The 27,106-nt window shown below is 38.4% G+C and overlaps 2 protein-coding genes across 7 annotated transcripts in view; both read right to left on the bottom strand.

Annotated features, from left to right (window-relative positions):
- PLEKHM3 (pleckstrin homology domain containing M3) overlaps positions 1–7,257 on the bottom strand; it is a 106,306-nt gene extending 99,049 nt beyond the window's left edge. For 2 of the 3 annotated variants that reach the window (XM_042822308.1, XM_042822305.1), the window contains exon 1: positions 266–352. The gene's annotated coding sequence lies outside the window, so the exon portion shown is untranslated. Of the gene's footprint in view, positions 1–265; positions 353–3,008; positions 3,053–7,170 lie in introns of those variants that run through there. The other variant, XM_042822309.1, reaches the window with a different exon arrangement.
- CARF (calcium responsive transcription factor) overlaps positions 4,475–27,106 on the bottom strand; it is a 30,022-nt gene continuing 7,390 nt past the window's right edge. For 2 of the 4 annotated variants that reach the window (XM_042822314.1, XM_042822315.1), the window contains exons 4-14: positions 26,454–26,583; positions 25,333–25,417; positions 20,997–21,186; positions 18,512–18,632; positions 17,490–17,633; positions 16,847–17,080; positions 15,823–15,985; positions 14,722–14,797; positions 10,496–10,626; positions 9,144–9,510; positions 4,475–7,851 (exon numbers count right to left, since the gene is read on the bottom strand). In XM_042822314.1, coding sequence (XP_042678248.1) covers positions 7,733–7,851; positions 9,144–9,510; positions 10,496–10,626; positions 14,722–14,797; positions 15,823–15,985; positions 16,847–17,080; positions 17,490–17,633; positions 18,512–18,632; positions 20,997–21,186; positions 25,333–25,417; positions 26,454–26,583 — 1,760 coding nt within the window. In that variant the 3' untranslated portion in view covers positions 4,475–7,732. Of the gene's footprint in view, positions 7,852–9,143; positions 9,511–10,495; positions 10,627–14,721; positions 14,798–15,822; positions 15,986–16,846; positions 17,081–17,489; positions 17,634–18,511; positions 18,633–20,996; positions 21,187–25,332; positions 25,418–26,453; positions 26,584–27,106 lie in introns of those variants that run through there. The other 2 variants (XR_006169440.1, XM_042822316.1) reach the window with 2 other exon arrangements.

The following is a 27,106-nucleotide window of genomic DNA, read 5'->3' as shown; positions in this document are numbered from 1 at the left end:
CATCCCCTCTCAACAGGCACAGAAACAGGCTGAAAAAGCCATAGATTCAAAGACAGGGAGATCGCTTATCATTTAAAGTCATGAGCAAAACAGATTCAACTTGGGGAAAATCAATTTAATTTATTGCCAGTTAAAATAGATTTGGATAGTGAGAAAGAAATGCCAATTAATGCAAAACCTTCCACCTCACCATGCACTTTTAAAACTAGTAAAGCCCTCATTCCTCAGATGATCTCTTCTCAGTAGGAAGTCAAGCAGTTCTCACCTTCCTCCATCTCCTTCCACATACAAAAACTCAGATGCAGTAGCAGCTTTGTCAACAATTAAGAAGACAGATGTTATACCAGCTTGCATTCAGAAGATAACTACCACACTGAAGATAAAGCAAATATACATGGTTATCGTTCTAGCTTTTACTACATGTGAGCTCATAGCATAAATAGCACTAAGATCAGCTATAAACAACTGCTTACCATAAAAATGTTTACCATTCAAAGTGAACCACTTCAGTCAGAAGAAACTGCAATCCTGAGCTCCATCTTTGATAGCCTTCAATCTCCTGCAAGCAGCTTTGTACAAACTTCTGGATTCTTGCTGGTTTTATCTGGAGCACTCTCAGAGGTAAGCAATCCTAAGAAAACATCCGACAACTAGTGAACTAAGAGATGAAAGTAGGAGACAAGGAGGAAGCACCTGCACTCTTCAGAAAACTGGAGTGTCATTTGTAAGAAATACAGAATTTCTAATTTTTCGCTCTCTCACTTAATTTTAGTTTTAAAAGAAATATCTGAGAAACGGTTACATTTATCTCTGAAAGAACAGCACCTCAGTAAAGTAGAACTGATTTTTTACAATAGTTCTTCAGGAAATAAAAAATGGACACTCAGATCTAGGATAGAAACTAATTTCCAGGAAGATTTCTGACTAATCAGCAAACCCACTGTTGAACTTTAAGAGTAGGTATTTTTTCTTTTTCTTGTGGAGAGAGGGCTGGTGATGAAGGAGTTCAAGGTCTGACCAGTATTTCTCCTCATGTTGTTTATAAAAAACGGTACACTATGAGAAGCAAGGATGCTTGCTTTTAACATTATACTCTTTGATTGCTTATTCTTTCTCTCAGCTCCCATTCCTAACACAGCTTAAATACAGCATGTTTGAGTGTGGCTGTCCTACATGCTGTCAGTTCACTCAGCACGGACACTGTCCATCATGTTTTAATACAAGTTGACTTCCATTTCCCCTGATGGTGGAAAACAGAATTCCACAAGCTATGCTTGAAGAGATAAAAATGAGCTCTACAGCCACTGAGATCACAAATGCAGCTGACATTCTTGGAGTTGGGAAAAAAAAAAAAAAAAAAAAGATTTCTTCTGCTTAAGAAGTACTGCAGGATACACGCACAGCCTCAGAGTTAGTCCCTAGCTCAGTTAGGCCACAAATTTGAGTAACCAAATTCAGTTAAAGGCTTTCTCTTCTTTCTCTTTTTCTTGAGAACTGGCCATTTGTGATATCATTGGTTTCGCTAATGTAATAATATAGTATCAACTCCAAGTGCAAAGAAAATTTGTTTTACAATTTACCCATCTCTAGACTTGATGTGACCCAGTCATTCATGAACAAACTCTAGTTCACAGATGTTGTCACTGACATGCTGTTAGGTGACAGGTCAGATAATGCAAATGCAAAGGAGGTACCCTCTTGTGATGCGGAAGGTGGTGAGAACAAGGATTCTGACATCATTTATTTCCATCCCCACTCCAGTGTGTGTTTGGCTCTACAACTGCTGTGCTTTTTCTTGTGCATACTCTAAACACACTGACCTGTATATGGGGCTGCACTTCTCTCTCTCCCACTGATCTCCCCTGACACACAGGGCTCTGTTTCCATCCCTCCTTCGCCACTTGATTGTCCTGATTACATTTTAAACAATATGTAGAGGCAGACTATTCTACAAAGACTAGAAGCAAAGTCCCAGATCTCCGCTGGAACCACCGAATACAAAATTTAAACAAAGAACAGACGTGAAATATTGATAACATTTGAATGTTACTCATGCTCTATCGACTCCGTGATGCTGCAGGAAGCTGAGTGTATTATAAAAATAACCGAACAGCAGATCCAATAGTATGCTAATGTTTGCTTTCAAGTTCCTTCACACTGAGAACACAAAACTCAATACTTACAAATAACCATACTACAAAAAGATTTTCATCCTTAACAATCTCTACTAGAAAAATGAGAAGGAAGAGCAAGAAACCTAATTTGTTTTGAGCAGCAAGTTCTTGATGGAACAGAGAGTCATTAACAAGAGCCAGCACATTACTAAGTGAACTGCACTGTAGATTGCTAAGAATGATAGTAGTAAAAACATGAATTTCAGTTATCTACATAAAGGGCCTGATTATATGCTCCCTAAAATACATGCATCATTTAACTACAGTCAAGCGTAACTAGAACTGTATTAGTCAACCACACAAGCTTCTCAATGTTTTTAGTTTCTTTAATGTATACAAATCCATGTGCATATATTAATTAAAACCCCAGTATGGAAAATGTTTTGCTCAAGTTGTCATATACATGCCTTTTGCAAGGTTTTTTCTATCTAGTATAGATTAGTGGACAGCTGATTAGTGAGGTTTTACTGCTGCAGCACCCAATGCACTTAATTTTCTAGACAGGGAAGACCCCTTGGGAGAAGAACACTTAGTACTTGATGTCAGAAAGCTTTCAAGGATTTTTAACCTCTTACTGTACTAGAACAGGATGTGACCCTATATGGCAAACACCTACTAATACCCCCTGTGATAAAGTATTACTGTTATTATAATTCCTTTGAAGACTCCTCAGAAAACACATCAAATCACTTTAAAAAATAAACATGTAATTTGTTAGATGGGTTACAAATGGAATGATAGTAAGATGCAACATCTAGCTCTAGAAAACCAACCCACCCACACTCCTGTCATGTGATACAATTTTTGCCTTCCCTCTCTTCCCACAAATCATACCTTAGTTGGTGCTTGTTGGATAGACCTGCTGGATAGCTTCTGACCTAAAAAAGCAACACAGTGTGTTTTATATGTGCCTTTTTCATCCACTAATGGGTTGTATTGATATTATCATCATGAATGGAACAGGTTCACATGTTTACTCATAGGAAAGTTTGCTTGGCAGGGAAGGGTAGACCAGGAAGAATCTTCTCAGTGTTCCATGAAGAGTAGTGCCTTTCCAAAGCCTCATCCTCAGCTACACTGTACTTCCTATCCCAGATTCCTTCTACCTAACCTAAGAACACATCTGTTTGAACAGGTGTACAGGAGCATATTCTAAGTTTGCCAACAGCAAACTCAAATGAACAGCCAGCTACTATCCATACCAAAATGGATGATTAGTCACAAAGCAAGGATAAAAAATAATTAAAGGAATACATGAACTTAGAATCCAAAGGAGACAATGAAAAACTGACATAAGCAAACCTTTACTCATGCAGTGAAGTCATTAATTACTTTCAACAACATAATGACGAAACAGGACAGAGGACTTGGATCGAAGCCCTAATAAATGTGAGGAGAGGTTTGGTTGGAGTGTATTTGAGGTAGACAGGGCAGCAGTCAGAGGGATGAGGGGAGCACCAAGTTAATTTAGATGGGAAGAAAAGGCATTTTCCTTGGTAATGTGTAAAGAAGAGGCATCTCCTGGGTTTAAACCCTAAGAGCTGTTTCTTCATCAGACTAGGAGAAGATTTTTAATTGCCTTTGGTACTCCCCAAAACTTAAGCAGCTGTTGGTTCTAAGGACAAGACAGGCTTTTTCTCTCACACGTGTGTATCTTCCCCATGAACTCAGCCCTCCATCACTCTACTACCCCAGAAACTGGATCTGCACTGAACCTTTGTGACGGGCTTGCAAACCCTTTCCAGGGCCAGGAGCTCCCTCCAGCTCAGCCCTCCTCACAGGGACGTCTCCTTTCATACGTGTAGGACTTTCTTCCTTCTATCAAGTCTCCCTGGACTTGTCCTGCTTGTTCTCATTACTACACAGTGACCACTGCCCTTGTAACTCTTGTATTTCTCCCCATGAATACCCATAATCACAACATAGACCACTTTTTTAAAGAGAAAGTAGTTTACATTTGAATAGAAGTACTATACATTAAATTACTATATAAATATATATATATATACATACATATACAGACATTTGTGGCTCTAAATTTTGTATAAGCTGCAACAATCTTTATACCACACAAGCAAATTTGGGGTTTGAACACTGCAAAAAGAAACAAACCTGTGCACTCATTAACACCACTGGTTTCCATCCAAAAGGATGCCATTCTGGGTAAGAGCTATAGATATGTGCCTTCTGGTGTCTTTTCTACGCTTTTGCAAAAGACTTTTTTGCATGCATATATATAAGCACAGCTCTTCTTGTAAAGCCAACCAACCACCATTACAGCAACCAAGAATGAGAGTAAATTGGAAAAGAATTTGCTCATTTACAATGCCATGGAAGCTCAGGATTTCTATGTTTGCAAAACAAACACTTGAACCATAACAGTCACAAGAAAACAAAGTAAACATCAGAAAAACATTTGCAAATCCAACTTAACCCCACAACCAACTACTGTGCACCAAGCTACACAGCTTTCTCAGGAAAACAAACAAAAAACAATCTTGAGTATTCTATTCAAACAAACTGAAGTGCATTGAAAGTGCCATTGTTTACCTGTAATTTTTTTCCTGTACGCGTGAGATTTTTTTCCTGTAAGTTTTAAGTGGACATTAGTGAACTAAGTTGTTCATCTGAATACAGATGCTTAAACGTGTGATCGGCCCGTGCTCTCCATCAGCAACACACACAAAGCAAGAGTAAACATACCTTTCAAACAGGAAACAAACTTAAAAGGCAACTCAGTAATAAACTGGAATACACATGTGGAAGATGAAGTGGAATTCTGTGAAAGTGAAGGAAACTATTGACCGAAGCATTTCAAACAAAATTTTCCTAGGAACAGAATTGCCACTTTCATACCCAGCTTTTGCACAGTCTACATCATCTTCAAATTTCTCCCAACCTTTTCTTCTGTTGTTTTCAAGGTATCATGGAAATCAGGATCAATTATAAAGAATAACTTTATGGCCTGTAACTCGAAACAGATTACAAAATTTCCATACGCTATGAACACTAAACAAAAAATAGAAGTACCCTCAGAAACATTGTTCAGCACAGGATTAGCTTGTAGCTACTGGTAGGAAGAACTAAGCCAATTAAAAAATAAATCTGTTGATGAGAGAACTAAAGCAAGAACCACTGGAAATAAAACTTCTTTCCTCAAGTTTTTACACTGGCCATAAGCACATTGATTCCTTTGAAAACAAACAAATAAACCAACCAAAACTGAAATAACCTATTGCTGGTTAGCTGTAACTTGTTTTGAGAATAAGCACTTTCAAAAATGAGAAGGGATTCTTAAAGAGGAAAATAAATATAACAAGGCAAAAAAAATTCTGTGGAAGAAGTGGAAAAAGGCAATATACTTTGGAATATATTAATTTAAGACAAACAGATGGTGGTGGAATCACTGAGCAGTGTGGAATAAGGTACCCATCCTGGTATATAACAACTACATTTGAAAAGATGACTACTGCCTCCAGAACGCTGAGTGCAGCAGAGAACATCCATTCTGGACATACTTTCACAATTAACAGGAAAAAAAACCCACCACCACCACAAGGGTGAATCTCACAGGATTTACCTACCCAGAAATGAGTAAGGCATACCACAAAACAAGTCCATGTAGAAACAAGTATCAGACACTCCAAACATCTGAAGATTCTCTATGCACTTGCATGATGAAACACTGGCTCTTAGTATTTATCATCTGTTGGAAAGTTCAGATTTAAGCTAATCCATAAACATTAACCTTAAAATTAACAGTATTAACAGCAATAGTTAATTAACCTCACAGAAGTCAATACATGTTTATGTTAAGACTACAACATAACTATCTAACAGATGCTGCTTACAGAGGTATTAGGAACCCAATTTCAACCAGCGACTTACCAAAGTTTTAGCTTTAAAGACAGAAAGTTAAAAATCAGTTTTAAATGGCCACTGTTCAAACAAGGTTTGTGAATGCCTTGAATGCATATTAATAAATGTAGTAATTTCAAAACATTAATCTTTATGTTCATATATATACACACAATATTCCTAACATTTTCTCTCAGCATAAGTCCACATTTTTTTAATTGCTTTTTTAGAGTGGAGAAGAGAAAGCCTTCTGCCTTCTGCAGAAAAATATCTAATTCTGTGATCAGTTTCTTAAACAATTCAAAAGGAACTACTGGTACTGCTATACACAAAATATTTTAGATGCTACTCTAAAAATTCAATGTCTGAAAAACCAATGCCACTGTTTAACTTGATACCTACATTGGCATCAGTTTCGTTTCACTTACTGCTTTAAATAGATTCCTTTTTTTTGTTGCTGTTGTTATTAAAAGAAAGTTATCTATCACGGATCACGCAATTCAACTTCTGTCTCTTATTATGACTTTGGCTTAAATGTTGCCAAAAGGTACTACTCAACCATATTCAGTTTGATGAAACTTCCTGGTAACTCTTTTAAGTACTTCAGACCAGTTCAGTCCTAGAAGCTGCTATTGCAGAAAAGAAAAACAAGTTTGTTTCCTGAATGTTACGGTGACAGAACATATTGCTTGGATTTATATTACTTGCTTTGTTCTCTTGGGCCTCTCTGTTAGTAATGTATATGTAAGCCTCACAATCATGAACAGCAGCAAGTTAAGATAGACTCACAAATATAATTTAAGTGCATAAAGCAAAAGGTAGAGAAGCTGAAACTGCAGCATCAATTTTTCTTTTTTTTTTTTCTAAAACAAAAAAACCAAGACTACTTTTAGATGTAACAACCAACTATTGCTACAATACCACTGCAAAGACTGCAAGTGGCAACACAGATGTGGCACTTAGGTACGTGGTTTAGTTGATGATCGGACTTGTTGATCTTAGAGGACTTTTCCAACCTTAATGATTCTATGATTACAAAGCTAGAACAGGGTTAAAGACATCATAAGCTGAAAACATTCATTGTTACAATTCACAGATGTTTCTTCATCATCCAACTAAGTTCACCTGGCATCCTCACCTTTCTTCTCTCCTTGATCCTCACACCACTAACATGATCAGGTCAAAGCTGCATTTTCTTAAGCATCCATGTCCTTCACCACGTAGAAATGTAGTCTATTAGACCTTTGTTTTGTCACAAAACTATTGTGTTCATGAACTTTGTTGTTGGAATCCAGAGTCTGGGAGCTGGCAGATTCTGTGGACTGCGTAGCGCTGTAACAGTTCGTGATCTCAAGGAGAAAAGCAAATCAAGCATTTTAATCCACTTTCTAACACTAACTGTGGAAGACCTTTAGAAATGCTGACCAAAATGGACCATTTGGATAGCATTCAAATTATTCAAAACATAAAATGGAAGAGAGAAGAGTTGTTTCACCTGGTAAGTGAACAGATTTGGAATTGGCAGTGAGTCACATCAGTTGTAAATCAAAATAGTTGTCTGTCAGAACTATTTAAAATATGCCCAGTCTGAATGTCACAGTACCATTTAAAAAGAATGGCATTATTTTAAGAGTACCTGCCTTTCTTCCCAAGGCATTTAGAGTCCTCTGACTTGAAAAATCCTTACAGTCTTCACAGATTTAAACAGAGGAGGATCTCTGGCAGTCTCTGATTTTATCCGGCTCCACAGACAGCGCTTTTTCTCTTGGCTCTTGTTTAACTTGGCTCATACAGATACCAGCCTCTGTATTATTTTCATCTTAAAACAGAACAAAACAAAACATTAAAGTCCAAATAGCACCGATAACACTTCAGCTCCAATAACTGTATGCATTTAAAAGAAAAAGACACATTGTTGCTTACCAAACAAACAATAAAATATGTTGATTTAAAAATGACCTAAACTTCAGCACGATTGGCCTCTGTTCAATGACTGCACGTACGTTCTCATCAGGAAATAGCTTATTCTTAAGCTACCACTTTAGATAAGAGAAAGGCTAGAAAATACAAAATAACTTCAACTAAGTGCATGTATACACACGGGGAGAAAAGCATCTTGAAATAATCACTGACTGAACTGGTGAGTGTTTCATCCAAATCAGCTCTGTAACATTAATTCCTCATCAATACAGACTTGTTTGTGTCCTCCCAATCTTCAGACAAAGAAATCTGGACTCTGCAACAGCAAAGAGGAGGATTGGTGTATTTTATGAGCAAGGCTTCCACCTAACTTAGGAAAGGCACAGATATCCTCACAATTTCCAAATCCAGATGGTGATGACAGTTTAAGATCTGGAGCAGAATTAAAAAGAAATCCCAGACGAACAGCGAGTGCAGTTCCTCCAGTTGTATGATTTAAATTTTATATTTGGCTAAATTTTTGTATGTAAACTAGTATTTAAAAATGTATATTAAATATTAACTATTATTTGAAAGGCATCTACATCTTGATTGCACAAATGGGCTAAACGACTGAGTGAGAGGTATATTTGATAGCCTCTCTTAAATAACCTTTACCCAGAAGGAAAAGTTTCTCATCAGAACAGTGAAATCCTATTATAACAAGGAAGAAGACAAGCTACAAAAAAAATACAGCCAAGAGAAGAACTCTTACATTTAACTTTGACAATACTGCCACACAGAAATAACCTAATGATGATTTAAAAGACCTGAAAAAAAATTATTTATAAAAGACTCCTAACCAAACTCAGTATTTGTTACTTTACACGCTTACTTCTCCTAACAAAATTTGAAGATGAGCATTTTAGCTAAATGTTGGGATTTGGAGCAAAACAACTTAACAAGCTGGTATTTTGTCAGTGAAAGTGATTGCAAGTAGTTCAATTAAGTCTCTATTTTTATAGCAAAAATTACATAAATACATTTTACAGCTGTTGTGGTCTTACAGTAAATATTAATTAGAATCAGCTGGAACAAACCTATACTGGAGCTCCCCTTAATCAGCACATTTATCTACTTTGTTTTAGGACACACAGAACAAAATCCAATGTATTTTCTATATGTACATGTATTGGGAAGAGTGCAACTTACGAAGTGCAGGCTGGCTTTCCACAATCTGTACTGGAATAGTCTGCACATCTCCCAAGAGAACTTGCTGGATTCCTCCTTCTAGGCTTCTGGAGTCCCCTTCCCTGTCAAGTGCTACCAGGTGGCCCATGGTGACCAGATTCTGATCAGTGGCAGGAGGAGTCCCAAAAGCAGAGGCAGCAGCACTGTGCTGTGCTAGGCCAGCACCTTTTTGCAGACTGTGCCCCTGACCAAGTACTGGAGGATGGTTGGTTACTGCACTCTCTATGGAATCCAAGAGATTTGCAGAATTGGAATGGGAATGGTTATTCACAGCTATCAGGGCTGTTGACCCATTTGTGGAGGTAAAGTTTGATTGCATCTGTAATCCCTGCAAAAGAGAAAGCAGAAGTACAAATATAATAGCATTTAAAGCAGAAGAGATTTCTATTTGAATAACACATTTTGCAGTGCTGGAACTGGATAGGTTCTGACCTTCTATACATCATCTCTTTTGAAGAGTCAACTTCAGCATCTGCAGATTATACTTGTTTCAGGAAACATAGCAGACAGTGGTGTCCAGCAGCATGTAGAAAACTACTAAGGACCACAAAAATCTAATTTTGGACAGATATCGAGTTTCAAATCCTTCCTCAATACATGTTTATTCCCATAAGGGATACGCACTAAAACCTAAGTATACTGGTTTAAAGGATTGTGGGGTGTGAAGCCAAGGTGGCTACCTTCAGCAAGAGAAGCAAACAGCAAGAAGAAGAGCATTTCACTGCAGGTTGTATCTCTACAGAAGAGATTATGACGTTCAGGAGATACAAGGATAGCTTAGGAAAGACAGTTAAGAAAGACAGGTTTGAAGCAACATGAACTTCAGAAGAAACTCCTTAAGCATGGTACACTTAGCCCTGCACCTCACCTTTTCAATCTGGAAGTCTTACATTTCTGATCTGGGAACAGTTTCAGGATTTTAACAGATTTTCCCTTACGAGGCTGGAGAAAGATTTAAAAGGAATATGATTGACATATCCTTCCTCAACTTTGCAGCATTGTCATCATGAAATGACTGGAAAGTGTGTGAAATTATTAAGGTGATTGATTTGAGGCAGAAACTCACTTCCCACACCTTCTTGGTTTTGCCTTCACAAAGAGGCCACAAAGCAGAGGAATCTCCTGCACTACAGCTAGATGCCAGTTGTGCAATATAAGAGAGGCCAAAGTAGGACTTGAGAGCTATTTCTAAGTCCACATTCCCTCACAGCCAGTGTTTGGGATCAGTAGTTGAGAGGAAACTTCATATTTATAGCTTCCTTCAGTTCTCCCAACGAAGAACACCTGACATTCTCTAAAAAACTTGACCATACCTGAAATTGTGCAAATATCTTGGGCTGAAGTGAAGAGAGAGAAGACAACAGCTGAGCTTTTTCTGATAGCAGGGTCTCTGCGCTCTGGTTGGATTCTGCTTTGGTGATGACTGACTCCCCTGGTGAGCTTCCTGCAGTACCACAGACAGTAAGCAGACTGTTAGAACTGTTTCTTCCTTGTTTAAAAGCCTCCCCTGTGAATGGAACAAGCCAGGCCCCTTCAATCTCAATATGGATGTAGTTAAGACATGTCTACACACACACGCTCTTCTCTTTTGCAGAAGAGCTTGGATAATAAAGGAAAAAAAAAAAAAGTTTGTTACAAGAAAAAAACATCATAGGAAGACATCATAAGAAGATGTGCTAACTATTGCAAATGAAAAAGAAGTATTCTGGACAGCAACATAATTGCTCCCTACTCTCTGTGTTGTATTCCTAATTCTAAAATAAAAGTTGAAACATTTCTATCAAAACAGCAATCTTATAATGTGACCACACAGGCACCTTCAGTAAGGGCTCAATAACAGGCAAGCATTAAAAGGTTGGATTCCAAATAGAAACATACACAGAAAATCCAGCAATTCTTCTCATTCATTCCAAAGCATATTTGTACAATTAGGAAAACTTCTATGCAGTATACACACATCAGGTGTAATTTTAAAGAAAGCCCATTTATCTGATGCCTAGAGATTGCATTGTATTCTCAAATCCTTACTTACAGCAAAAATAATTGTCTTTATTTCCTTAAGACTTGGGGAAATCAAGACTTGCCACAATTTCTGCAAAAGCAATTCCAGTAGGATTATTCCATTCCTGTTTGAGATACCCAGGACTTTTTGGCTAAGATGTATACAGGCACAATTACATTACTGCTCTAATTTCTGCTTTGCAGTTTTACTGCTGTAACTATGAAAGAAGAGATTGCCATGTGCACGTGCATTAATCCACAAAATGGGAAAAAGTCAGAATCAAGTTTCAAAACGCTCTCTAGAAAAAAATAGAAAAAAAAACACACAAAGCTTCCATCCATCTAAGCAACTTGTTTCTCTAAGCAATCTAAGCAGCTAAGCAATATGTTCCTCATCATACATAATGAATTGTAAGCTCACTTTCTTTATCCTAACTGACAATAACATACAGTCTAAGTCTTATTGAATACAACCACTCCAAAGACTTGGTGTTTTTTAATATTATACAGAGATCCCATATGAATATGTGAATATTCACATGTAGGAAGAGAAGGCAGTTCTCTTCTGAGAATGTACTCTACACGATAAGCCTAGGTACGAATCTAACAGATCAAATCCAATTCTACCCAGTCCTTACACTGCATGGATATTTAGTATGAATGCCAGAAGTTAAACACATCCATGGTATTCTAGTCCACTTGTCAGCATACTTCATGAGAGATGCAAAAGGAAACAGACTTAGGAATTCTGACAGCGATTCTTACACTTAGTAGTAAAGAGACAAAAAACAGTATTCTCTGATGAAGGATATTCCTCATATGCCTAGAATTCTAGTCAGAGGCATGGACTTCTGCACAGAAAATGAAACAAACATCTGGGGTTTAATTCTGTTACTGCTGGTTTCTTCGGTGCTGTACATGAACAAATTTACACAAGTTGAAATAAAGAACAATACCTACACAAACAGCAGTTTGAGAAGTCAGTACTGTTTTTCCCTTGCTACATTTTAATATTCTTGAGCAAGTACTGATTTCTTCAAAGTGGGCTTCTTTTTTTCATGTAGACATTTATTATAATTGTGTTTGCAGTGTGTGTGGACTCATCCTCACATAAATTTGAGACAAGATATGCTGGAGTTAGATTATCTGCTTACATTCACTGAATTGGTGCACACGTGCAGAAGGCCAAACACATCCAACACTGTAACCTCCTCTAAAGTCAGAACCTGTCTGAATGGATGTTTACATCATTTTTCAAGGCAAGTTAGTCTATCAGATATCTGTGAAAGATGACAAGAACTGATCTTCCTGAACTTTCATCAGCATTCAGATAGTTTGTACCAAATTTGCCCTGCTCAGCTGTTGGAATCACCATTTTGTTTCTCTCCATAAAAGCACACTAATGGAAATATTAGCACAGGAGTGCAAGCTTAAACACAGTAAGTCTGTTTATATTGCAAATTGCAAACTCCTTTTCTAAAAAACAAGACTTCCTTAAAAAACAAAACAAAACATTCAAATTGAGCCTAAAAATTTACCTTTCATACTCTGATAGTTGTCGACACTGAATTTCTTGCCTTAAGAGTATAAGTGTACAGGACACTTCTCTGTTCAATTTTTGTAACAAAGACTATAAAAAGAGTTCAGAAACAAAACAGAAGCCCAACTTTAGCTTTATTACTAATTACTAATGCACTGGTGTACACAATATTGCTCAAGAGAGAAACTGCCCAGTGAGCTAGACTTCAAGGGGGTTTAAAAAAATACAGATCAGGAAGTGAAGAGGGCCAAAGAGGAAAGAATTCCAAACATATCTACATTTCTTCAGGCAAGAAACCACAGAGGAGGCTAAGTTCTGACTTAGACAGATCTTTAATTATGACAACTGTGGCAGCGCACCTTTGATTCCCATAGAACTCTCTACCAGCTGTCTGGAAAAATAAACACCACATTCCAGATAAATGAGAAAACAAGCCAGCAGCGCTACTGAGATTAACAACATTAAGATAATGCTGCAAATTTCTTAATGGAATGTGTGGAGATAATTAGGTTCATCCACCTTGCTGCAGTCACATTCCTGCTAAAGCCATCAAATTCTCTAATGAGTCTCTTAACATATCTTTGTTAAACAACAGATGGGAAAAGCATCCACAAACATCCAGGGAAGTTCTTTCATGCCACACTGGGCAAAATATCCTTGAAACAGAAATATACTTCAAATCTAGGTAAAATGGAGAAAATAACCTCTTTTTAAATTTACTATCAGACTCCATGATCCAATGGAGCACTTCAACCTACGTGCAATCCTAACTACATGGGTGGCATTTAGATTTATTTACAAACACCCTTATTTGTTTTACTAAATGTTTTGAAGTTGGAGTAGCACTTGCTACAAAGGAAGCATAGCGTACCTAAAATAAACCTAAAATATATAGATAAAATAAATTTCTATATAAATCCACACAGCTTTTGCAGTGAAATGAGAGGAAGTCACAGAATCACAGAATGGCCAGGGTTGGAAGGGACCTCAGTGATCATGAATCTCCAACCCCCCTGCCACATGCAGGGCCACCAACCTCCCCATTCAATACTAGACCAGGCTGCCCAAGGCCCCATCCAATCTGGCCTTGAACACCTCCAGGGACAGGGCATACACAGCCTCTCTGGGCAGCCTGTTCCAGCACCTCACCACTCTCTCTGTAAAGAACTTCCCCTTGACATCCAACCTAAATCTTCCCTCCCTCAACTTAAAACCATTTCCCCTTGTCCTGCAGTTATCAACCCTTTCAAAGAGTTGATTCCCCCCGTCTGTAGGCTCCCCCTTTAGGTACTGAAAGGCTGCAATGAAGTCACCCCGCAGCCTTCTTTCCTCCAGGCTGAACAAGCCCGGATCCCTCAGCCTATCTTCGTAGGGGAGGTGCTCCAGTCCCCCGATCATCTTTGTGGCTCTCCTCTGGACCCTCTCCAACAGTTCCTTGTCTTTCTTGTACTGGGGTCTTGTTACCTGGCTGAACAATTGTTTGAAAGAGATGCTATTTTGGCTTCACACATTACTATAGTCATTCACAATGAATTCCTGAGAAGCAGGAATCCCAACATGCACGAGTCCCCTTTAGCAAGGTACTGTCAGCATGTGCCAAGCACAGACCACTAAGGAACTCAAGCACCCAGTTGGTCCCAGCTGTGTGCCCTGATTGATATGAATCTCATTTGCTCTAATAACAGGTGTTACCAGCACCTCCATCCAAGGCAAACTGCTCTTTGAAAACAATCATCCCACAAAAAACTTCAGTTGCTTAAGGATACAAAGTAGAAGACAAATTTACAGCTTTTATAATTCTGTCAACTACATTAAGATCACACATTTTTTTCCTGTATGTTTGGTCAGTACAAAAAAACCCAACACAACATGCCCTTTCCTGCCTCAAACCAGAAACAGTTCTGAAGTAATTCTTGTTAATTTAACTGAGTGACAAAAACACAACAGAGACCTCTCTGAACAGAAAATGAATTTCTGAAGTTATTAATACAGTCCTACCATTGGAAGGTGGTGAGGCAAACGTAACAGTCACTGTTTCTGTGAGAACATTCCCACCATCTGTGGTCCACTGTAGCTGAAAGAAGATCACAGTTCTCAGAAAGAGTTAAAGTTTTTCTATTGCAGAAACACAGGCTCATTTCAGAACATGCAAGAAAATAGTATATGAAACTATGCCTTTTTTTTTTTTTTTTTTTTAAAAAAAACAAAAAAACAAAAAAACAAAACTGCATTTTCTTGGTTTCCAGAGAAGGTTTCCAACTTCTTGGTTGGAAGTTCTTGGTTTAAAATAAAAGATACTGCAAACTATTTTTAAACACACACTATACCAAGAAGGCTACAGTCATCTTATGAAAACTTGAAGACTTTGAACGAAACAAAACAAAAAAACAACAAACTGCCAAACCACAATTTGGCCAACAAATATCACCCACTCACCTTAGCCCAGCATAGTTTAGGGAGAATGGAAAAACCCCAAAGACACAGCACTACTTAATACTATAATTTGGCAAAGCTGATTTTAAACCTAATGACTGGAAAAACTAGGATCACTGTACATTTCTTCACACTCAACAGGTGGAAGAAATTTAAGGAACAGCATGTAAGAGTTACTCAACACTCTGAAGTATCTACTTCAGACTTACTTCACTTGCTAGAAAGTACACTCACGAACTGTACAAGTGCTAATTTAGGCTGCACCTGAGGCAGACTTCATTCCGACTTTTCAGATGTGGAAAAGTAGAAGTAACTTTTACAGCAACCAGATAAAGCCATTAACAGCTCTCTGATGCATGCCTTCTAGTTTCATGTAGTCATCATGTGAGCACTGCACTCAACTAATAGCCATCTAATGCTGATGAGATAAATACTCAATATGGTCAAAAGGCTTTATTCACTTTTAATCAGTTTTGATCAGCAAGAGATTCCACTGAAAATACTGGTACTGGAAACAGGACATCAGAGAATTCTGAAATGCAACTAAAAGTTAGAAGACTTACAGTATTAAACTCTTAAATTAAGAGTTTAACTAAAAGTAAATTAAGTATTAAACTTAAAGTATTAAACTCCAAAAATTGAAAAGAAACACCAGGGCCAACATACCGTCGCTGGAATGCTTTCTGAATTATATACCACATCACCATTTCTCAGGGACTTCTGCACTTCATGAATATGGTTCTTGATGTCATTCACAGTGGGAAAGAAGGATAGGTTATGTCTCTCTGGCACCTCATCAGGTTTGAATAATTCTCTTTCCACATACTTTCTGTCACATTAAAGGACAAAAACATTAAAGTGAAAATACGCATATTTTAGATCTATTGTGCTATTTACTTGGGGTCTGGAGCACAAGTCTTATAAGGAGCGGCTGAGGGAGCTGGGATTGTTCACTCTGGAGAAGAGGAGGCTCAGGGGAGACCTCATTGCACTGTACAACCTCCTGAAGGGAGGGATTTGGCCTCTTCTCCCAGGCAACGAGCAGGGCACAGGGAAATGGCCGCAAATTGTATCAGAGGATCAGAGGAGGTTTAGATTAGGCATAAGGAAGAACTTTTTCTCTCAGAGAGAGGTCAGGCACTGCAATGGCTGCCCAGGGAGGTGGTGGAGTCGCCGTCCCTGGCAGTGTTCAAGAGGTGTCTGGACGACGTGCTGCGTGATGTGGTGTAGTGCTGGTGGTGGCAGTGGTGATGAGGAGACAGTGGGACTGGATGATCTTATAGGTCATTTCCAGCCTTGTGATTCTATGATTCTATGATTCTATAAGGAAGTCTTCATAGAAATATTACTTGTTACAATTGCTGCTACCATCTCCCTCTCCAGATTGCAATGACAATATAAGAGCAAGTTAAAAGATATTTGGATCCAGTTCTCTGTGCATCTGCTCTGGAGTTGGAATTTAAAAATACCCATCTGCTCAACAAACTTTAAAGAAGACAGCAGCTCTTAACAGTAGTCTACAATAAAATGGAAAGAGAAGACAAAATCCCTAAAAAAGAAAGAGATTCTAATAACATGTTGGAAATACGTACAGTTATGCATCAGTAATGCCATTTACTTACAAATCAAATTAATCAAATTCAAAACCACACATAGCACAGACTAAGAGCACTGACAGACAGCTCCGTACCTCAGTTGCTTCCTCACTGCATAGACTTGCTCTATTCCTTGAGACACCAGCTCTCGGATCTTGTCTGCCACTTGGGGATGAAGGCGGGAAGGCAGAGTGCAGTTCTCATCTCTACCAATGTCCTCCTCCTCCTCAGGAAAAGCAGCAGAAAAATGGGAGGGTGAAGAAGGAAGGCAGGAAGTTTCCATTTCATGATACTGGTGGGCTTGCTGAGTGGGTAACTGCACATACCACCTAGCAAGGAGGAAAGTTTTTATAATTCTCAAGCAAAGGCAGCAAAATAAATCGTTTGAGGAAAAAGCCTGACAATTACAAATGAAACAGAGTGACCTCCTGAGCTGAAAGATACAGCTCTTCTGAGCTTATGGTCCTCTCACACCCTGTGTTTCAAGATAACCCAGGTTAAACCCCCAAGTAGTAAAAATATTTTTTCTATTCCCTGCATGGAAACATAAGTTCCACAGCTCAGCATTTAAACACATTTACTAAATAAAATAATCCAGAGCCATGAGTCTTATTAACAGAAAATCCCACAATGTCAATAAGACTTAATAAAGCAATCAAGGACATAAAGAAAACCAAGCAAGTTATTGCTCTTTTTGTATCATTTCTCAATATAAAGAAAAAAAAGTGCAAAATTCACCTGACAATACCACCAGCCTCTATCAAGTTCTTTTTCAGCATGTTGAATGCTTTTTCCTGCTCCATTCTTATGATTTTCTTGTCAATTTTAGGGTCAGTAGGAACTCTGTACTCCGGAAACTTTTGAACTTTTTTAATATAGATCCTTCCATGGGGAAAATAAGAGGAAACAGAAGAAAGAATCTCCTTCAGTGAGAAGGCAAAATTCCCACTTACTTCATATCACATACTATCACAACAAAAATAAAAATAAAAATGAAATCAAGCAGTGCTTCAAGGGGTGAGGACCTTCTAAGAGAACTGCAGATCTTTTAACAGCGAAAGAGATGCAGGTGAGTACTCATACACATATGCCTGATCCAGTATGGAAGTCACTTGGCCAGAGTTATGCACCTCAGCAAAAATTTGCTTTCCCTCAGTAGAGTAAAAGCACAACGCCATTTCTGGACATGTTGGACTTGCCTCCATGCCCAAAATGTGAGCTGAACATATACATATCTAACCGCATCCATCCAGATAAACACACCATTAGGTCTGTAAAGAGGGACTAAGTGTGGCACTGAAACCCAAGAGAGCGTTCAAGGATACAAAAAGAGTAGAAAACACTGGAGTTGAGTAAGAAGGAAGTCCCAGTGAACAGGAAGAACTGTAACTTCTGTAAACAGAAGATCTGCTAAATTCAGACGATCTACTGATACAATTGCAGTCAAAAGCTTAAAGGAAAAACAAGACAGAATTGTCTTAGGATCAAATATGGTCACTAAAGGACACCACCATACGATGTCCTCATAATTTTCCAGTGATTCCCACTTGTAGTTCATGTAATGATGTATTGGTACCTTGCATGTCAGCAACCTGTCAAGTCTCAGCCCCACACAGTATTCCCTCCTTCCCTCAAACTATCAAGGGCACCAAGCTAGAAACCACACTGCATGATATCAGCTACTACCTCCGAACTGCATGCTGTCAAGGCTCACAAGAAGCATGCTTTCTTAGGATGGTAACTTTACAGCCAGTCCTTACCTTGCTGGACAAGTGGCTTTGTATAGATAGCCAGAAGTGCTTTCCTGCTCACCAGCTTTTTTAGACTGGAACCCTTTTCTCCTTGGCCCATACTGGCACTCCATTACAATGGCTCTGCTTCCTGGGAACAGAAAATAATTCACTCTATTCAAGCAACCACAGAAGTCATTATAGTAAAATATTAAATATAGAAAAGATAGAAACTCTGAAAAAGTTATTTCTGTTTAACATCAGACTATTTAGACAACAGAACGCTCAAATGTAGCAAGCGTTCAAATACACTGCAAATGCTTCTTTCACAGCACATGAGGAATGTGGAGCACTTTGAAAGCATTTCCTAAAGTGATTACACCTCACAATGCTCCGGAAGATACATAGGGGCAAAAGATTAGGTTCCGACTTGATCAAGTATTTTACAATATAAGAACCCTTACTTGTTACCAAAGAAGAACAGCATTCATAATAAACACAAATAAGAGACAGAACCTCCAAAGTAACCAAGAAAACCTCACAGCTAAAAGCAAAGGTCTTTAATCAGTACATCAGACCATGCAGCCCCAAAAATTCTTACTTGCAAATCTGACCTACCTTATCAGTTAAATAACTCTGCCTCAGTATGGCATACTCCCATGAACACAGACAGGCTTAAACAAAGATGGCTTTACTCTACCCTCATTCCAATACATGGCTTATTCCAATCATGCCACTTACAGAAGTGTTAATAAGCATAACAAGGTGTGCATGGTCAAGTATAGAATTTGCCCCTCTCCCATATCACATTATCTGTTACATAAAATTTACATGTTCCAGTACATAGGCAGGGAGCTGCCTATACAGCAAATGATACGACCAAAACCTTTGTAAGGTATCACTACAGCAACATGAGGTGTTTCCACTGGACACTCAATGATTTACTGCCTGAGAGTGTGATCTTATTAAAAAACATATACACATCAATGCATATGAAGAGAAGGGAAATTTAAAAGAGACATAATAAACAGATGTATAATATATATTATATATAATGTATAATAAACAGATATTCTGCCTTAAAAAAAAACAACAACAAAACAGAACAATAATTTCCTAAGATTGAAAAGACTTCAAGACCTTTAAACTAATTCTTACTAGTATGCATCTCAAAAGCTACTGAATCTTCTTTTACAAAGGTATCGGCTATCTACAATTTGTAAGACATCTAAAAATCAAGATCTTGATTATTTATTTATATATTGTTTTGTAATACATAGGGAACGATCTAGCCTTTCCTCTTCTACTTTATTTCCCCACAACAGAAGCAGAATCACAGTGGGAAAGGCACTACAGACTAGTTTCACTTGGGCAGAAATGAGTAAATTCCTTGAGAGCAAGACTTTTCTCCTGCACCATTTAGAATTTAGTTATCTGGGATTTAACAGCAGCTCAGTAAACCATATTTCCAGCCTCTGCTTTATAGAACTGAAAGGTTTTTAATGAACATTCTTCATAGTGGGTTTCCATTCTATACCTAAATGCATTGGAAAGACAACACATTAGATGTATACATAGTGCTTGTACAGGGGTCTAAACAAAGTTAAAAATGTTACAACTTAAAAATCAGTCTCTACTAGTCTGCAGCATGTAAAGGAAGAAATAGCCTGCATGCTTTTGTTCTAAATATCTCAACTCATGCATTTATTAAGCAGATCTTACAGAAAATTGAAGATGTTTCAAATGCATTTAGAGAGGGTGCTGATAAAAGTACAGATTGTTTTGGCTTCGTTCTCAGCTTTCTTATACCTCACAATTTTTGGCTGAAGCTATAAAGTTGGGGCAAATGTTTCACTTCCTCAGTTACTTTCAGGAAAAAAAAAGAAAGCATATAACCTATGCTCCACTCATTCACATGTGACAATTAAAGCATATTAAATTTGATTTGAATGAACTTAATTTCACATATGCATTGCGTGAGTTAAGTATGTATTTACCAATCTGTAAAGCCTGCACATTCATTTTAAAAAAATTGTCTGCTGACGAATATTGATGCGCTTTTTTAACTTATTTTTTATTTCCGTTTTAAAGGGAGGTGTTTAAATACCATGTTGGATCCCATTGGAACAGATTCTTCCAAGGATCTCCAAGTTAGGCAAGAATACTGGAACAAGCTCTCACCCGTATGAGAAACTCCAAGTCTTGGCAGAGCAGATGGAACTTCCATCTAAAGAGCTCATTCACAAGAACCACCATCAAATGGTACTTATCTATTTCTAAACAACAAGGAGAAAGAAACGCTCACAACAAAGCTTGTGGTTTCAAGGAAAACAAGCTCCTTCACACTGTGGATAGAGATCCCAAGTAACTTTTTTGTTGGTTGGTTGGTTTCTGTTTTGTTAAGCCTCGAGCTTACTGACACTAAGGAACAACACAAGGATCCTTCTTCGTGGCCAGTTGGCAACTGATGTTGAGATTTTTCAAAGTAGTTATTAAAACAAAAGAAGTTAGTTACCTGCATTGACAAAGGGGATCCCATCATATGGGACATACTGGGATTTCCACATCAACCGTGTGGCGGGTTTGGCCGGGCTTGGAGACTGGCGTGTCCCCCACACACTTTGTGTTTGCTGCTTGTGTAGCGTTAGAACACTCTCTAATTCTGTCTCGCTCACACAATAGCCGCGGTATGAGTCCCCAATTTTCTGCATGGAAAGGAGGTGAAATAATAGGGTTATTCACCCAGCTGACTGCTCTGCATTACCCAAGAAAGCAAAGGCGGTCAGGGACTCCGCACGTGAGGACACAGGCTCAGGTTTTTGGTGTTTTGTACATTCTCCCCCACACTAGTACTCTCACAAGCACAGTTACCATCGCATCTAGCATCAGAGCAGTCTCCACTGGCATCAGATCCTAAGCACACAAAAACCCCAGGAAAGACTAGAGTTACTGACAACACTGATTTACAGAGGACAACTTCTACCTGCAGTCACCTCCTCGACAAATTCAACTTAAGTGAATATTTTCATATGATGCCACAGAGGATCTCTGAAGTGCTAAAAATTGTAATGGAAATGTATCTGCTAAAATGTATCTGCTTCAGTGGACACACAGAGCTGAGTTGGAGCAGAATACACCTGTATGTAATACCAGCAACTGCCTCACCCACCTAGAGCATTATCTCTGAATTGAACATCTCATATAACCCCCTTCTAAAGCTTCAAGGCACTCTCAATTCTCAAAGTTGTATAGAAACACAAGATGCAAGACTTGCCACTGGATAACAGCTACAGTTGCAGTGACCTCTTCTAAGCTGTGGCAACTCCAGAAAAAACTGCATCTAGATTTAGCTCCATAGAAGGACAACAAAACCAGTGACAAAAAACAATGTATTGACTTTGTAGCACCTCTTCTAATAGCTGTTCAGCTACTCAGAGCCGCCCATCTCATTTGGCTCAGTGCTGGCACACCAGGGCCACTCAGCAAGCACTGACAGCACTGGGGCAGCAGCGAGCCTCCATGTGAACCCAGAACATAATTCTCACTTTGATTCCTGTAGCACAGGATCAGGACACCAAGCAGCTGACAATAACACCCAGAGCAGTCTGCCAGCTTACAGCATAACCATGGGGCAGACACATGGTGAATGAATACTAGCACATGATGGATCCCTTTTGCCACTTTCAAAAATGCAGCAGACAGGTGTTTTAATACATACAACAAAAGCAACAGCAGATGTCTAATATTATTATCTCAAAAAAAAAAAAAATATCGGTGACAACTGCATAATATTACCTCTTGACAAAAAAGTGTCTGTGGTTAACAAGACACTGAGTCAACAAAGAGCAAACAAACCCCTTCCAAATGAAGTGGGGCAGCACAGCACTGCTGCTGGCACGAGCCCAGTAGGATAAGGGTATGCACACATCAGTGGCAAGAGTTGGTCTGAGGTACCAGCTGCTCACGCAGCAGCAGCTCACTGTGCTGCATGCACACCATTCTGGTACATAAAACAATCTGCATATGCTGCATTCACACAGCTGCAGAGAGGAAGAAATGCTAGTGATTGCTTAGTCAGAGATTATACGTAACATAAGTGGACAGAAATAATCTGAAAGATACAGAAATATCTTTACAGAGACCTAGGATTATCCCCTTTCACAGGAGGAATTGCAAATATTGCATAAGTAGCTTTCCATACCTTCCTTATCTGGTCACTCTAAACAGGTCTTTGACTTGATTCTTGAGAGATGAGAGAAAATGTATAGAACTCATGCAGAAATTACAAGTTAGGGCCCCGTCTCCTGTTCTAGCTTTACTTCTGCACAAAACAGAACATCTTCCCAAAACATGCATGGTAGAGAAAGAAAATCACATAGCACATAGGCTCCCCACTCCCTAGGAGCTTCCCAAGCAGCTTCTAATGGATACACGAGACCATCTGTTCCAAAGAAATAAATTTAGCTTTGCATCATCGATTAATTAATGTACTTTTAATTATACCTTATTTCAGTATGCTGATGCATGCTGAAAACGCATTCTGAGCAGACCACTGAAAACTTTAATGATGTTTTTTTTTCTATAACCTTTTTTTTTTTAATCTACTTTTTGTTAACAAAGTAATTACCTCTCTTCAACCCTTTAACTCCAGCCAAGGTTCAAGTGACAAAAAAAAAAAAAAAAAAAAAGTAATTCCTTTTCTCTTCCCTGACCTCAAACTCAGCAAGAGTACATACACTGAAGTACGTACATTAAGACTGCAGTTTCTCTCAACTGAAGTAGCAGCAGCAGGATGCCAGAAGCATTACACTGCCTAGGCACTGCAAGTGTAAACTGAGCATTGCAAAGCAGCCAGGAAACCAGCCTGAAGCACAGAACATAGTGCCAGTTTTGGACAGTTGCAGCTTTTACTGTTCTGTGTTCGCCTGCACCTGCGGCGCTGGCTGTGCTTCAGAGCCCTGTCCTGGCAACACCCTGGGATATACTACGGGCAACATGTAACTGGGCCATGACATGGCCCCACCTGCTGAGTTCTTCTGTAAAATTCACACAGACCTCCACTTTAAGGTTGTTTCTATCCTGAAAAATTATTGAGAAAGTGCAACTGTGAGTTAACACATTGCTCTGCACCAAGAATGACTGGACTAAAGGTACAGCATTCTCTCCACCAGATCCCCAGATTGTACTTGGACCTCTCTATCCTGTTACTTGTATACTTCTATCCTGTTACTCGTAATAACACGTTCTGCAAGACACCACAGCAAACATAAACAGCACCTCAAAACTCCACTGTCTCTGTGCCCATAAAAACACATGTGCATCTGAGCAGCTCTCACTGGATTTATAAGGACTGTGTAACTGACTGGAACTCAGCAAAGCAGCTCTGCTGGGCACACATAAGGAGGAAGAGAATTTGGATTACTCCTCCACGGCCTGAATTCTGCTGGGAGAAGAGTGATAAGCTATTTTCTTACTTTTTTAAGGGAACAGAGAGGATTAATGCATACAGCCAATATTTCAGCAGAAACAGATGCCTACATCCTCAGAACAGACAAGCAGACATTCAAACAGACACTACTTTGCCTTTTTCTTTAAAGTAAGAACTCTTACACTACTGTGGCTGCTGTGAACTTTAAGCACAACAGATGAAGTTTCTTATAAGACTCAGATAGATACAGCAGACTGTAATACAAATCCTCCCATAATGAAGCCAGCAATAAATGACTCAAATAAGCTACAGGTCTGTCAAAATGGGGAAATACACATTGGAGTAACAGCAACTATACATCTTACTGGAGTTCAACAACTAACCAGCCACCTGAAGTGGCTCCTTTACTCAGTGAGAACAGCATCTCCACCATGGAAGAACTAATAGTACTAATTTTCTGATCTCTGAATGTCTAAGCAGACATACGGGACAATAGAATTTGTGTGAAATAAAAGACAGAACAAAATGAGGAATATTTATACATTCAGTTAAAAATCATTTTAAATGGATAAGGAAAAGAAGCTGCCTTTCTAAATCCCTCATAGCTGCAATTTCTACAGTAGCCAAAACAGGAAAAAACTTTAATCTGAAGAACTGAATAAAATAGCACGATTTTTCCTTCAAAAAAGTATTAAGAGAAAGTAAAATAAATATTCATCAGGAAGAGTATAGTAGCAGGAAGCTGAGGCAGGTGATCTTAAGAACTTTCCTATCCTGTCTTTCCTTTTAAACAGTTTATGATGCATTCTAGCTGTTAACATCATCCCAGCCATCCATATAGAGACATTTCTGTATATCTAACAACGTGCAAATAGAGAGCTCTGTTTAAGTCAAATGCCATGACAGGCAATAAAGACAGTTTCAGTTTCACCAGATTTGCAAATTCTCCATTTAGTGTGGTGAATTATCTGTACAATTCACAGGAGAAAAAGACCATTTTATGGTTTCTTGATGTGTAATTGGAAAAAGAGGTATAAACCTTTCCCAAATATAAAGTTCACAAAGTTTAATGAAAAGCAGTTTGCTCAGCAGAAGGCAACAGTTTTTTTTCTGTATCATGAATGAACTTGATAACATTGTACATGCAAAAAGGAATCAGTGGCTCTTTTCAGCACTGTATGGCCATGAGAGATTTCAGAAGCACAATCTAGGCTTCAGGAGCTGTTGACAGTCGGACATTCCCAAAAAGAAAGGAATTCCATAACATTTCACACATGAAATGCACTACTAGTAGCACTAGTGCTGGTCCAATCTCGTAACACCCAAAAGCTTGAATGCCATTTCTATAACCATAAACATTACTTCTGTCATGAAATAGGATTTTGATGCAAAAGACATTGAGTCAGAATTCCTTGCAGCTCACCTCACAGTTCCAGAGACGACGCGCCCATGCAGGTGCATTTGTTGGCAAGGGCTGGAGAGGGATGGGAAAGGAGTCTTCTAATATTCTGGAAAACAAAAAATAAAAATGCAATAACAGTACATACACACTCAAGAAAGTAATTTTTTAGTCTAAACTATTGCTATCACATCAAATCAGTGCATTACATAACTTCTTACAGCATATGACCAAACTATATATATTACATCAACTTGTCTTGAGAACCTGGGATTCATTTTCTCCATATTCTATTTCACTATTAAAATAATTCACTTTTTTTTTTTTTTTTTCCTAAGTAATTAAATAGCTGTCTTCTTCGTTCAACAAGTCTCTGAACATTCAGTATATTTTGGCTGTTATTATCATTCAGTATTGTGAAATACACTGGGCTGAGTACCTTGAAAACTTTCTTACGCAGACCGGTGATAGAATTACAATGATTAAACAGATATTCAATACATGTTAAATACTGCATGTTGTATACCTTAAGTCTCAAAAACAAACAAACAAAAAACCCAACAGCTGCAATAACTATTTGAAGTCAGTATCTACTTCTTTTACTCCCTAAATTCTGGAATGGAAACAATGCATGCTTGCAGCAGCTTAAGACATCAATCATTCCAAAACCCAAATGCATTACCTCCTGTCTGTACAAAAAGTGTCTCCTCTCCAGGATCATTCTTGTAACACAAACTGTTTGTGACATCCATGCACAGAGCATTTCACTTCATTTTAAATGTTGCTTGAATATATATAATTTGTGTTATAGTGCCAGGATTATTCTAATCTCTTCTACTTCTCCATTTCAAAGAAGTATAAACCAATACAAGGCAGACCCACAGTTCATAAAACAAGGAATTTTTTTTTTCCGGGGGGGGGGAGGGGGGGGGGCACCAAAAATCCCACAGTATTCACAATTAGAATACTAGGCAACATTTAGCAAGGGTACAAAATTAGATTTCAAAGAGAATTAAGCAATAAGTGAACTATTTTAACTTAAGAAGTTTTGTTAATTGATATATAAAAGTATATAGGTATAAGAAAACTCAGCAGTATTAGCAGGAGATCAAAATGATTCTTAAGCTCTTCAACTCCTGACCTACCTGGTTGCTGATTTTTTTGATATGGTGAGAGATGCTTGTGGATGGAGAATGTAACTGCTCGCACTGTCTGCTATAGCAGCCACTGCCACAGTCTGCAAGTTCCCATCATCACACTTCTCTTCTGAAGCATCTTTATAAAAATAAAACATGCCCCGGTTAACATGTGGAGATAGAGTGAGAGCAATCACAAACTACAATAAAATGTTTGTTTCTCCAACATGCAAAAATTGAATGATGAAATAAGAGTATGTCCAAAAGAAAAACTACGGAGAGATGCAGCTCAAGGAAAACACACTTGATAGGGCTGTTTGTATTTAGAGACTTTGATATTTGTGTTACTGCTAATGACCCCATAACAAAGTAAACAAATAGAACTTTAAAATCTGTTTTACATTTTCGCAAATCCATATAGGATTGCCTATTTTATCCTGCTGCAAATCTCACAGCAGTTGCTTGTAAAATAAGAAAGGAGATTATGATACTACTTTGTCATTAGAAAGAACACCTGAACAAGCAAAACTTCCTTTTCTGTTTTTTTTTGTCTGTTTTCTGATACTGTGAGAGAGGTGAGGTCTCTCTGGTAACTGAATTTGACGCACCATTACAACAAATGTTTCAGCCAGGAAGCAATCTGTAAGCCAGAAAACAGCATT

Source organism: Centrocercus urophasianus, unplaced genomic scaffold, assembly GCF_019232065.1.
Source record: "Centrocercus urophasianus isolate 14NV4802_14NV808 unplaced genomic scaffold, USGS_Curo_1.0 seq_20, whole genome shotgun sequence".
Lineage (NCBI taxonomy): Eukaryota > Metazoa > Chordata > Aves > Galliformes > Phasianidae > Centrocercus > Centrocercus urophasianus.
Note: the sequence above shows the minus strand (reverse complement) of the source record. Positions and strands in the feature narration are given on the sequence as shown.